Source organism: Ixodes scapularis, unplaced genomic scaffold (assembly GCF_016920785.2).
Source record: "Ixodes scapularis isolate PalLabHiFi unplaced genomic scaffold, ASM1692078v2 PGA_scaffold10__122_contigs__length_95168666, whole genome shotgun sequence".
Classification (NCBI taxonomy): domain Eukaryota; kingdom Metazoa; phylum Arthropoda; class Arachnida; order Ixodida; family Ixodidae; genus Ixodes; species Ixodes scapularis.
The window spans coordinates 7,446,576-7,459,666 of NW_024609836.1; the positions used below are offsets into that span (position 1 = coordinate 7,446,576).

Sequence of the window (13,091 nt, forward strand, 5' to 3'; positions counted from 1 at the left end):
ACCTATCTGTGATCCGCTCTGGTTCTCAATAGGTGACGGAGGACATTCAGCACTACTGTATTTTCCTTCTAGGGGTGTTGGTCTGGCCCAAACGGCGTGAAATGCGCTCGTTGTTTTCTGTAGACTAATCGAAATCGGGCTTTCCTTGCAGTGTTGGGAGTAGTGTGTTATAAGTAACGTCGTTACCGGTACAATAGAAACGTGCTCGTTCCATTTTCAAACCAGCAAAATAACGTACTTATGTTAGTTATTTCGAGTCACGGGTCACGTAGTTAAGTTACTTGTTACATATTCTTCCCAATGCTTAAACATATTACAATTCAATTTTTGTTGATGTGCTAGGCCAAGTCATGTGAATTTTGTCACTCATCAAACAAGCGGAATATTTTAAATTTCTTCAATATTTTCTTTTCTTTAATATAAAATCTAAACATAAATTTGGGATACTGCGCTTATGGATATTTGTAACGTCTAAATAGCAAAACGTTTTAATTCATAGCTTCAAGGTAACGCAAAAGTAATGCTCCTTAATTTTATCAGTAATGATAACGTATTTTTTTTATATTGAGGTAAGGGAGGTCGATCCCGCTTCCTTTTATTTGCAAGTAACGATCGAGTAACGTATTTCGTTACTTCTTTTATGGTAACGCCTACAACATTCTTTTAATGACACCATTAGCTAAGGCGCTGCTTCTAGCAAGCTGGCCCATCTTGCTAGGAGCAGCGTCTTCTCGAAAATTCTCAGAAAGCACTGCAAAACCAACGTAAGAGTTGAGCGGCACTTCAATCGTGTCTCAACGAGTTAGCGCGTCCCAGACTTCGCGGTGAATTTTTACACACACTCTTAGCTAAACTGCACTACTTCTACAGAGAGAGCCCATCAGTCACCCTCAGAACCGCTTGCTCACAAACGCGTTGTATTGAAACAGAAAAGCCTTTGAAGGAGATAAATTTAAAATGTATGCCAGCTGATTCTGATACCTGCCGCTCTAGTGGCTATGAGAAACAAGATAACGCAGAAATGACATTTTTCCGAAGGATTAGCTTCTTTGGTGGTCTCAATGTCGTGCAGGGGCTCTCGTCGTTCCAGTGACATATGCTGCAATACTAACTAGGTCACGTGGCAATGCAAACTCACTATTCGCATTGATTTTGAAAATGACGAAGTGTGCCCTATTCACAGCTCGCAAACCTCACCACCAATGTACTTCCCATTGTGCTCCTGAGTATTTGATATAGCTTGGCGCCATTTTTCCGTGTGGGTAGTTATTCCTCGACATCATTTACTTCGAAGAACATTTGTGGTTTCCATTTCAAGCAGCAGAACCCTCGTAGCAGACGAGTCACCTGCGCAGAACGAGAATATGTCCAAGCCATCTTGTGCAAAGAGAGTCACCATCATGAGTACGACGATGAAAGCTTCGCCACGTGAAAGAGCATGGAAATGTTCTCATCACTGTGCAACCTGACAAGAACGCTAGTCTGCCTGGTTCTTGCAAGTCAGGAACCAGGGAGATATAAAGTTTTTGTCAGGGCCAACAGCAATCCTGGAAGCTCTGCAGTAGGAACGAATACTTCCAGGACTGCAATCAATTTTGAGATGCGAACACGGCAATGCGCCTCCCTTTACAATAAGTACGCGTGCGTGTGTATCCACTATAGTCAAGTATCGCTTAGCGCTAACTACCCTCCAGCAACACTGTAGTTCTTTGTTTTAAAAAAAGAAATTTCCATGAAATTTCTAATACACTTGCCCGAATTTGCCAGCACCCCTTTCAAAGCTGGAAAATATAGTGAGGGCTTTCATTTTTCATGCCACTAAAGATAGCGACGAAGCTTAACACAAATGCTGAAGTCTTCCATCAAATTACTAAATGGAAAGTCTTCGCCTGATCAGGTTGGGCAACTTGGCTTTAACTTGAGCGAGACTCCAGAACAAATTCCATAAGCCTGCTGAAGAACATATTTCGTGGCTGGTAACAACGTTTACACGAATATTGCATCATGCTTCAAAGGAACCGGTTCTCCCGGCCCTTTTGAACGAGCACTGTCTGGGCGATTACAGGAAGTGATCTCAAATGTGACGGCTGTATAGAAAGTTTTCGCCTGAAAGCCATATCAATGGTGTCCACTTTCTTCTAGCCCGTCTTCTTTGTCTCCAAGTTTCCTTCCCAGTCGCGGAGTTTAAACATCATGATCATATAATCGGTCATTGTTCGCCAGCACATGCTCACAAACAGCTCTTTTTAATCGTATCCTCCAAGGACAATAAACCTGTAGGGGAGAAATGCACGCTCAACGTGCATAATCGCGCACTACCCCCTAATCAAAATATATGTTCTTGGCAGAAGATAAATGGAAGCAACACTTACGAGCATGTGCTGCAAACGACGACTGTGAAATGAATCGAGAGCCGAAGACGCGCAGGGTCGTGGCTTTTTCTGTTGACGCTTCTTGTCTGCAGATCAGTCCTCCGGCGTTATCTTTTTTGCCTAATCCTGCAATCTGATTGGTTCCGGATCGATAAGGTGCCACGTACTTGCTACGCCACGATTCTCTCAAGACGTCAGCGAAAACAGCAATAGGGCGTTTTATTAATACGCCCTATCGTCCTTCCCAGCGGCGCTTATCACCCAGGAAAAAAAATGCTGAGTCATTGGGCTCTGGACGCATGCGCGCCGTCTCATATTTCGTGGAAAAGAGCTACCGCGCATGGGTAGAACGCCTTCCGCAGCCTAGTGAGCAAAGATAACGCCCCGCACGAGGCGATTACTTGGAAAAGGTCTATAATTCAGGCCTCACCGAACCCCGGGCCCGCGGGCCAAATTCGGCTCTGCGAAGGACACCCACAGGTGGCCGTGGTTCTTCCAATGACGTCCGGGCCGCAGCCCGTTTCCAACAGGCCCGTTCGGCGCAAAAAAAAAAAATAATAATAAATACGGGAGAGTGAAGAAACGGCGTTGCAACACGGGCCAATTGCGTAAATGAATTTACTAGAGAAAAAAAAATGAGAGAAAGCTGCCTATCGTAAGGTGCGCCCTCTGGCTCCATTATTCGTTAGAGATCGTTTTCACCAGCATCACCAGCAACACTAAATGAAGAGTTCGGCCCTACTGAAGCGCGGAATAGTAAAAATAATTATTAATTTTTTTCCCCGTTCTATATCTTGCTTTTTTTTATTTAGATTCTCACCGGCAATACCGGGTAGACAAGCAGGGGCAAAAGACGTTGCTGCATGACGGGGCCCTGTGTAACTACGCGTATTAAAATTCTTTGGCGTTCCCCCTAGAACATTCTGCTCAGTGTCCTGCGTCGTACCTCTACCACTGGTGAGGAGCCTGTACAACCCAAGTGGCCAGTGTAGTTCTCAACTCAGCTTGCGCCTGTAATCTGCACGACTAAAAAACTCTAGATTTACCCTAAAAATAAGGTGCGCAAGGTATGTCAGTATATCCCCAGTTATACCTGAATTAACGCGTTAAAGGGAAGAGCATTATTATCAACGATGAGTATTGGAAGCGGTTACCGTTTTATGAAGAACGACATATTCAAAGTAACGAGTCAACACCATGAAACCTTCAAGCTGAAGTAAAGCGTTTATTTTTAATCAAACGAAGGAGTAACGTATTCTTACCTTTTGAAGAAATAAAGAGTACAGGTAGTTAGTAATTTTGTTTCCGTAGCGTGTGCATGTCTGGTGATAGCCCAACCTACTCGAACGCAGACTACCACCGGAACATCGACTACGAGTTCCACGACCACGAGGCGGCCCAGTTGGCTCCGGGTAGCCGGTGGCACCATCGACACCGCGGCGCCGGGTCCTCCCGGAAGCACCACGCCTACCTAGAAGAAGCTTCATCCGCCACCGCCACCGCCGCTCCGAGGCCCGGCAGCCACCGTCTCGAAACGTCCGGTCGTCCGGCCGGAGCGTCGCATGACCCCGTCGAACCCTGCGACGACTTCTACGAGCACGTCTGCGGCGCCCCCGGTGCCGGAAGGAAGACCGCGGGGTCCCTCGCGGCCGCGCTGCCCTCCATTTCGTACGAGACGCAGGTGGGGTGTCCGAACAATGGACCGTCTCTTCTCAAGTGAACTGTGTAAAACGCTGAAAGCTATCAGAGCCAGTTCAGAGCGGCGATCATCGTGTCAAGGGCTGTCTAGAGCCACTGAAAAATGCGACGCTTCAGAGCATCGACAATTCATTGCCCGATGGTGTTGTGGGCGACGCCATTTTGTTGCTTAGCGCACGGCAGAGCGGGCGCTATGCGGAGCGCAAGTTCATATGCTTCTTTTGCAGGGGTTGTGGTGACGTCAGAATGACGAGCTCTGATCGGCTTTGATTCAAAGGATAGTGGGTAGACCTCCGCGCCGAACTTATATTACCTCCCCAGTACGTTTCATCTCGATTAGATCACGTTCACAATGTCGGTATCCCACATGTAGGACGAACGTTTTGTGTTTTTTTTTTTTTCAGTCATTTTTCCCACGCACATCAGAATAGTTGAATTGCCTTCCCGAACCAACAGCTTACAAAAAAAAAGTCCTCCAACTGTTCAAGAACGCCTTAGCTAATACTGTATATATATACGCCATTTTTTTTTTTTTTTAGTTCTAGTAACTGCTTTCTTTTACTCATTCACAATTTATTTTCGCAACCACTCCCCTCTTCAATGCCGAAGACCCTGAGGGTACATGTAATAAATAAATTAAGAAATGAACCCTAGCTATATTACTATAGCTACGACACCAATCCGCCGAAATTGGCAGATGTGAGGTTTTATTTTTTCAATCTTCTCTTCTCTCCCCGTACTGATTTCTACATGAATCTGTAGACTAACGGGTCATACAATGCTATCCAGTTTGTTCCGTGAAAGTAATTCTACAATCATTACATATTACAGATAACTGCTAAGATGCTCAACGACCTAGAAGAGATGTTCCACGTCTACAAGGCGTCCAACCCGTATAAAGAGTTCCCCAGCATGTTCATCAATCAGGCAGCATTCTTCCTGCCCAACTGCACCGCTGGCTACAGCCGGAACGGACTGGGCTGGGATCCATTCCAGGAGGTGCTCGATGACATCGGAATGAGCAACTGGCCCACCGACTTTCCCGCTAACGCCAGCCTCTCCCCACTCGTGGCCAAGGTAGACGCCGCGCTTGCCGTCTTTCCTTTCATCGAGGTGACCGTGAGAAACGAGTACGAGAACAAACATAGTATACATCTTGACGTCCCAAAGACCATACTGAAGAGAAGCCAGATATGGTACACATCGAGCAATCTGACGGACCACGTGTTTCAAGTAGCCAACGTGCTTCGGGCACTTGGTGTGGCCAAGCCAATGGCGGAGAGTTCGGCTGGGGAGCTTGTCAGACTCGAAGTGCAGCTGGAAGATGCGATCAGCATGCAAAGGTTCGAACCTCCACCGTACAGAACCCGCACGGTAGACAAGCTTCCACAGCATAAGAACTGGGAGTGGAAGCAGTATCTGTCGTTAGTATTCAAAAACTACCCTATGCTTGATGAGAGTCAGGTCAGCGTTGAAACGTTGGCACCGGATTACGTTGAAGACTTTGCAAAGATCTTGGGCCGCACCACGGTCCCCAATTTACTGATGTACGTCGGGTACCGTGTCCTGGTACACCTGTCTCCTCTGCTACCGGACGAGGTGGGATATTTCGTGCCGCTGAGTTCGGACGGCTTCGTCAGCGGAGTCCCGGAGCGGCTTCAGGGTTGTGCAAGACTCCTGGAGCTCATATACCCGCAGGGCCTCAGGACATTCTTGAGGATGTCACTGGGACTACCCAATAGCGTCCTGCACTACGACACCCGGTACGACCAAGAAGTTACCAGCATGTTTAGAGGTCTCAACGAGATTTTAAGAAATGTCGTTGGACACACCACTCGCTACGATCCCGTAGAACGAGCAATCGCAGCCGAGAAGCTCAAGAACATGAAGTTTAGTTTCTTTGGCACCGTCCAGAACTTAACACCCATCGCGGAGTATTACAACTTGGACGTTCCGGCCTTCCGAGGCACTAGACTTGTCGAAAGCTATTACAACATCCTCATCAACAGTCGCCGCTCCTACTATCATCCTGTCAAGCGAAGCCGGGACTGGGACAACCGTTTCCACGTCTCCAGCCTCAGGCGAGTTGTTGAGTACGTCCACGGCCGCAACGCGCTATTTTGCCCCTACTCCAACGTTGCGCTCGCCAACCTGACACACTCGGGATCGATCAGAATGTTGGACATCCCGATCGTGGGCGCTCCGATTCTGCGAGGACTGGTTGAGGCCATCGACGAACGCGGATCTTTTGTGGACCATAAGCTTCGGGTCCGCAGCTGGTGGAGTCGAGACACCATCCGCCAACACCGCCGGATCCGCGACTGTTTCTGGAGACAGTACAAGACCGCGCTCGAAAATCTCCTCAAAAACGACGTGGACCTAATCAAAACCATCGAAGACGATATGGCTGACAACGCCATTGTTTACCCGCTTTACCTCTACTTCATGCGCAAGGTGAAGAAATCACTGCCATCAGGTTTATCGGTCATGACCCAGCGATGGTTCTTTACTCAGTTTGCCCGAGCACATTGCAGTCGGGCGGCGGACCCACTTTATGATCAGAGGTTGGCGTTCTTCGGGGACACGCCTCCTAGGCTGCGAGTCAACATACCGCTGATGAATTTCCCCGTGTTTGCCGACGCGTTCAACTGCCAGAAGGGGGACGTTATGTACCCAGAGTCCGGCCGCTGCTCAGTGTGGTTTACAGGCGGCTGAAGGCAACCGGCAAACTACAATTTTGTTTCTTTCTTTCTGTGACTCATTATGAATGCTGACAATAATTAAGCGTATAAAAATAATTATAATACACATATTACATTCTGCTGTGCTATAACATCTGCAAAAACGAATGACGTAGAGTTCAGAGTTCCGGTAAGCATTGTTAAAGGACAGTGACTCGCCAATGTGTATATATATTTTTCTAATGCTGAGCGGTTTAATGAGTGCAAAGGCACTACTTAGTTAATAACATAGTTGAAAGCCACGTCCTTTTTTTTACGAGACAAAGAACAACAAGCTGAAACTAAAGCCCACAGGCAAGATCACGTGGTCAATGGGATGTCACGCGTTCCCGAATGACTGATCGTCGCTATAGGGAGCTAAATCACGAATAGCTGTCCTCTGAGCCGGGCACAAACAAAGCCATCAAAAGCGCGATGCTTTTCCCGGAAGTCTAGCGTCTTCTGGGATTCTTAGGGCACTCTATCGATGTTTGTTTTCATACTTTCTTGCACTTATAAGTAGGTTTTAACAGTCTCTTTTTGCACTAAATAGAGAGTTTTAGTTGATCCTTCTGATACCTCCGATACCCCGATAACGATACGCTGCATGCGCGAAGGCGGCGTCGGAGTCATCCTAACGATTTCCAGCAACTCTCCAGATACCAAGAAAAAGATGTTTGAACGTTGGAGATGCACGCTAGATCAACTACAATCTAGAAATTTTCACACGAAGTAGTTTTCCACAAGACTTCTCTGCTCAGCATCCGTTGTTATTGCGCGCCGAGCACGCTCTTTTGAAGTAAGTGCAAATTTAGCGCCCTGTTCACTGTTCTAACCAACTCTCGGACGCTCAGAAAAGTTTGAAGGCCTGTCTAATGCTCGCTCCGGGAAAAGCCGCTTACTTCTGGTGGACCTAGCGGCTACGAAAAGTTGCCTTGCCTTTCTTAACGATATCAACCACTCGTACCCTTAGTCAAAATGATTTTCAGCGATATAGCGCAGCAAAGTAAAGCAACTTGTTGTGGCCGATAAAGTGGCTTATCGCTTTAATTCGCCAGCCACGGAGCACAGACTGTTTTGCGTACATCAACTCCAACGTGATGTAACGCAAAATAGTGACCCAACTTTAGTAATTAAAGACGTTTGGCAAACCGTTATCACGCTCTGCGTTCGGCACTGTAGTGCGGTACGCGGTATACCACAGCCTTTAAAGCATGCTCTTAAGCGGGCGCCCCACGGTCACGGTAGGACTCCGGAGCTCGCTTAAAAGCATGCTTCAAAGGCTGTGATAGTGCGGCACGCGGAACGCGGTAACGGTTCGCTAAAAGTACCTTTTAACACGTGACCCTCCGGCGTCAAACGATGGTTCTTCTTTCAGAGGGCATCGCGTGTTTGGTTTCGGTATCGACAGATTTCCAGGGCAAAACTTGACATTGAAAATTTCCATCTGCGTGCTCGATACAAAATGTTTAAAAACTGGGTTGAGCCTTTAATATTGATTACTCTATTTTTTTTTCAAATATAAATGCGTGCCCTAAAACGTCCAATTAGAAAGTAATTAGTAAGTTTTAATTATTTTTTTCTTGTTGCATTCTCTCTTGCCATACTGTCCGCCTGAGCGTATAGATCACTTGCACAGACCGCATTTATGTAGTTTTCACGTAATTTATTTCTAAACTTCTTCGATAAAAAAATGAACCCTCTGTATACGAAAGAATTCAAAGGGGTACGCAAACGAAACGACGTGAGCGCCATCTCTCTATCTATTGCCCCAAGGTCGGCCAGCGAGAAATGCAAAGCGTATCACACCCGTGACGTCAATAGTTCATGCACGGTCAAGGGTACTGTATTTGCGAGCCTTGTCCTCGGTGGCGTCAACGCGCGACAATCTCGCTTGTAGTGATATCCGAGGAGTGTACGCCCCGTGATAAGACATGTAAATAGCGTGCCCGTAACGTCATTCGCGGCCATGTTCCACGAGCGTTCGGTTCACCGTGTTAATTTCACAGCGCAGAACTAGTAGCTCGATGGAACCAGTAAGTAGAAATATCCATCAGTACTCAGCAATGGCGACACCTACAAGCTATTTAATGGGCGCCATATTTGAGCACGCTATTCACAGCGCATATTGGGAGGCGGGGGGGGGAGTGGTATGGTTGGCCTGGCTTAGCCTGGCTGAGGTCCGCGCATCTTCAGTTCAAGCTCCTAACTAGCGTCTGCGAGGAACGACGAACTTTATGGTGTAGAATGTACGTTGCGCCATATTGAGGGCGCTGTTTAGAGCCTCAACTCACAGTCCCTCAACTCACAGTCGGAACAGACGGTCACGTGATTTAGAGCCGATTATATGTCGCCAACACTGATCTCTAGTATAGGGGTACAGGGGGCTGGATGATGCTTAGCTGCTCTCCGAGCCTGGCGCTAGTGAAGTCACCGGAAGTTCGATGCTTGTCCCGGAAGTCGGGCGTGCGCTCGGCTTCCTAGTGCATTCAGTCAATATTTTGCACCATGCTTTTTTGTGTATTTGGTTGGGTTTTAATACTCCCGTTCTGGATTAAATCCCGAAAATGAGGCAATTGAACTTGGGACATACTCACAACTTAATCAACTAGAATCTCGAAATGTTTACATTGCATGGCTTCCCATGATACTTCTCGGGTTCGCATGCGCTCTTACTGTGCAACAAGCAGGCTCTCTTGAGGGAACAAGCGAAAATCCAGCGCCCTGAACGCCTATCGAACCAGCACTCGGAAGGGTTACAAAGCCTGCCAAGCGCTCACTTCCGGGACAAGCCGCTTACTTCCGGTGGCTACATACCTGTTTGCTCAATGCGCCATCCAGCCCCTTCTAGTGGAGATTAGTGGCCGCCAATGTTGAGGTTGGCAAAGCACGCGCAGATGTTGGCAAAGCACAGAACACGCGCTGAGTTCTAGGCACTGCTAGGGCTCGGTTATTGTACTCAATGCAGCGATTAGACACGAACCACTATTCGAATGCTTGTCGAGCTATCGATTATAATCGGGGTTGTGTGTATATTTAAACAGCGTGTAGTTCGTCAGCCATTTCAAAGCTGCGACAAGTCACTGGCTGTGGATGAGCAATTTAGCCAGTGCAGTACAACCGCTAGCCTGGGGTCTTTAGCGTACACCACGCGGTAGTGATACACGACCGCACGCCGGTAGGGTGACCACCCGTCCTGCAACTCGCGGGACTGTCCCGCATTGAGGGCTCGTGTCCCGCGTTACGCGCGAAATTCCCAAATCTTCAAAATGTCCCGCATTTCACACTGTCGTAAAATTCACTCTGCAACTCAAGGTGCTGCCGAACAACGGGGCACGGCCGGGGAAGCGCGGAATTCACTGAGAATCGCAATGGTACGCCGTTTTCTATCCAAGCATTACAGGAAGCGACCGTTTTTTTTTTTTTGCAGGAGACCCGACGCGCATGCACCGTTGTGCCTTTCCCCCTGGTGGCAAAATATTTTAAGAGACAACTGCTCGCCAAATTTTTTAATATGAAGTGCTCTAATTATTTTCATATCGCCGTGTCAATGCAAAAATGTTGCTAAATGTTTTTTTTTTTTCTTTTTTTTTTGTGACGGCAAGAAGCTTGCAATTCACAGCGGTCGAAAAAAAAATAATGTTAAAAATGTGTGTAGGACCATGCTGAATACCCGAAAAAGATTTACTGCTTCTTAATTTCATTTGATGCACTGAGCTCTGCTGCAGTTGATTTTTATACTTTCAACTTTGACACCCTGAGAGTGAAAATGATTTTAGATTAATTATTGCAACGCAATTTGCGGGTGTATAAACAGAACAAGATATTAAATGTATTAATAGAGCCTCGGTTCCTGTTGTGTGTGTTCGTAAATTCCTCCCCCCGCCCTCCGCCCCGCCAAACCCCCCCCTCCCCCCCCCCCCCCCTCCTCCGGTCCCGTGCATCCCGCATTTCGCTAGCAGAAAGGTGGTCACCCTAGGTACGATGCTCATCCAGATCGAAACGGGCAGGGGTGGGGATTGATTATCGATTATCACGAGCCCCAGTCGAGAGTTCATTAAATGTCCAACCTATGAGCCGCATTCAAATATCGTCACTGGGGATACTGCGACTCCCGTGCTATACGCTACGTTTTGCGAAGGAAAGACTGGAAGAAAACGCCCGCTTTTTTTCCTTGAAATTACACCGCAACAAAGAGGATTCTTAATCAATGGCGTTGCCTACGAGTATACCTGGGTCCCACTAGTGCCAGTTACGTCGTGTAAATGAAAAACATTCCAGTTCAATACCGTTGCACCGCCCCTTTAAACGCCACTGCGTAAATAGAAATTTGATGGTATAAAAACTTATATTTAATTGTTTATTAGCGAATAATAAGATGTTATAATGAAAGGCTAATTGTCCGAAACAAAATTTTTCGAAGGAATTTAAAAAAAAAAAGCTAAACGGAGAAAACGGAGTAAACTGGGGAGCAGCATCGCCAGCGACATACGCAGATATGGAAGATTGGGGGGAAAGATCTAGGGCGGAGTGAAAATACGTATAAAAATAAGCAATGGGAACGTCTTGTTAGAACAATATTTATACACATTTAAAAAACTAAGAGATGACGAAATGTCAGGCTAGGTGGCACAAGCTGCCGCCCGTTTCAAAAGGAATAGCCATTAATATACATCTATCCAAGAGCCCGTAAATGAGGGTTCTTTCGTCGTCCAGCACCTTGCTGAGATTGCTTTAGTGGTATCTATGACCTCTGAACATGTCTATTCTCACAATATCTGCTGTTCCGACTCTTTCTGTATGTGTCCCCCAGAACACAAAGACAGTAAAGGCTGGTTCACACTGCCCCTCTTTCTTACGTTAAGTTACGTTACGAAATACTACGTTGAAGTCACCGCGACCGCTGTGCTCTATATTAAGCGAGGCTTCCAGTTCAAGGAGAAAGCATGACACGCGACATTCGAGACACGAATGTTTCGGTCACTTATACGTAACGTAACTTAACGTAAGAAAATGGGGCAGTGTGGATGAGCCTTAAGTGCTTCATTAGCGCTGACGGAAAGCAGTGATACGAGTCGGCCATGGCGCTAAGCCTCTGTAGTCACCCGGTAAACACAGGCTAAACTAGACATTTTTCCTTCTCCTTCTAGGTCGCTCGGGGCGACTAAGCCCTAAACATGGCCGGTGAATACCGAGTGCTTAATTAGCTCTGATTACCATTTGCCACGTGATCAGTTTATTCGATGACGCATTAAGTCAGCGGATGAACAGGTGCCCAGTCACGTCTGATGAATACGACTGAAAATAAACGATTCGAATCTGAAGGCTGGCATTTAAATACTCATACACTAGTTGTGGTGTCGAGGAGGATCTATATTTCGCTTCATCTCAAGTCCAGACACAGCCACAATACGGGCTGACGGTACCAATCAGATACTGTGAAAAGGGCACTACCATGGTGTTCGCCACGTTTCTATACGTGACCTATTATCGTTGAACCGAACATAAATGGAAAAGGCCTATAGTGACTTGAGCTTTGAACGCTTCTTGATTCGCCCCATTACCTCCTAGCGTCGGCTTCGTCTGGACTGAAGCAGAACCGAAGTATAGAAGGTACTGCTCTCTATATCTATCCATCTCCATGTTTACTTTGCTAACATCTTCAAATGTTGCTGGCAATTGAAGGTGAGGTGAAGATGAGCCGTTCCACAAAGTATTCTCGAATAAAAATCCAGAGGCATCTCTCGCATCTCACGCACAAGCCAGTATTGGCTGATCTGGGATTATATTTGAACTGCATTTTAAGAAATAAATATAAAATTAATTAATAAAACAATATTTTTTTCTGCACACGTTTTGCATGCATGCGGTGGTGCAGAGAGACAATGCCACACTTTTTAATTCAGTTCCCGGTACTTGCGCGAGGCGTCTGCAGAAGCATTGAGGAAGCTGTAGGGTTCACGGAATCACAAAGTTGCCTCGCGTGCTCTAAAAGGAGGCTGAGGAAAGGAGAATGATCTACGCTTGACGAACAGGGCTGGTCATACACCATTTTTAAAGATCGAATTTTGTATTGTATATTTTATTTCACTGGATCGTTTATTTTACAGACTCGACTCAAAGGTTTCGACAAGTTTTGTCGAATTCAAAGGAAGCCTTCCGGTTCTAAAAGACTGGATGTTTTATTGCCGTAAACGTAAGCTATGGGATAGAGGTAGTGACCGATGTCTTGTGAAGAGCTGAAATTACCTTTAGACAGTTACTCAAATAGAGCTCGAGGTGATCGCTATGCTCTTTACCT

The 13,091-nt window shown here is 46.6% G+C and overlaps 1 protein-coding gene across 1 annotated transcript; it reads left to right on the forward strand.

The window, feature by feature from the left end:
- The first annotated feature begins 3,690 nt into the window (after window positions 1–3,690).
- Window positions 3,691–6,785, forward strand: LOC121048209 (neprilysin-1-like). Its single transcript, XM_040504274.1, has 2 exons — window positions 3,691–4,053; window positions 4,902–6,785. Exons 1-2 carry the CDS (start codon window positions 3,691–3,693, stop codon window positions 6,783–6,785), a joined length of 2,247 nt encoding a protein of 748 aa, XP_040360208.1.
- The last annotated feature ends 6,306 nt before the right edge of the window (window positions 6,786–13,091 follow it).

Bases quoted from the DNA above. Each gene is read 5' to 3' on its own strand.
- LOC121048209 (XM_040504274.1), top strand. From the start codon at position 3,691: ATGTCTGGTGATAGCCCAACCTACTCGAACGCAGACTACCACCGGAAC. The intron at 4,054-4,901 runs GTGGGGTGTCCG...TACATATTACAG, and splicing joins CCATTTCGTACGAGACGCAG to ATAACTGCTAAGATGCTCAA.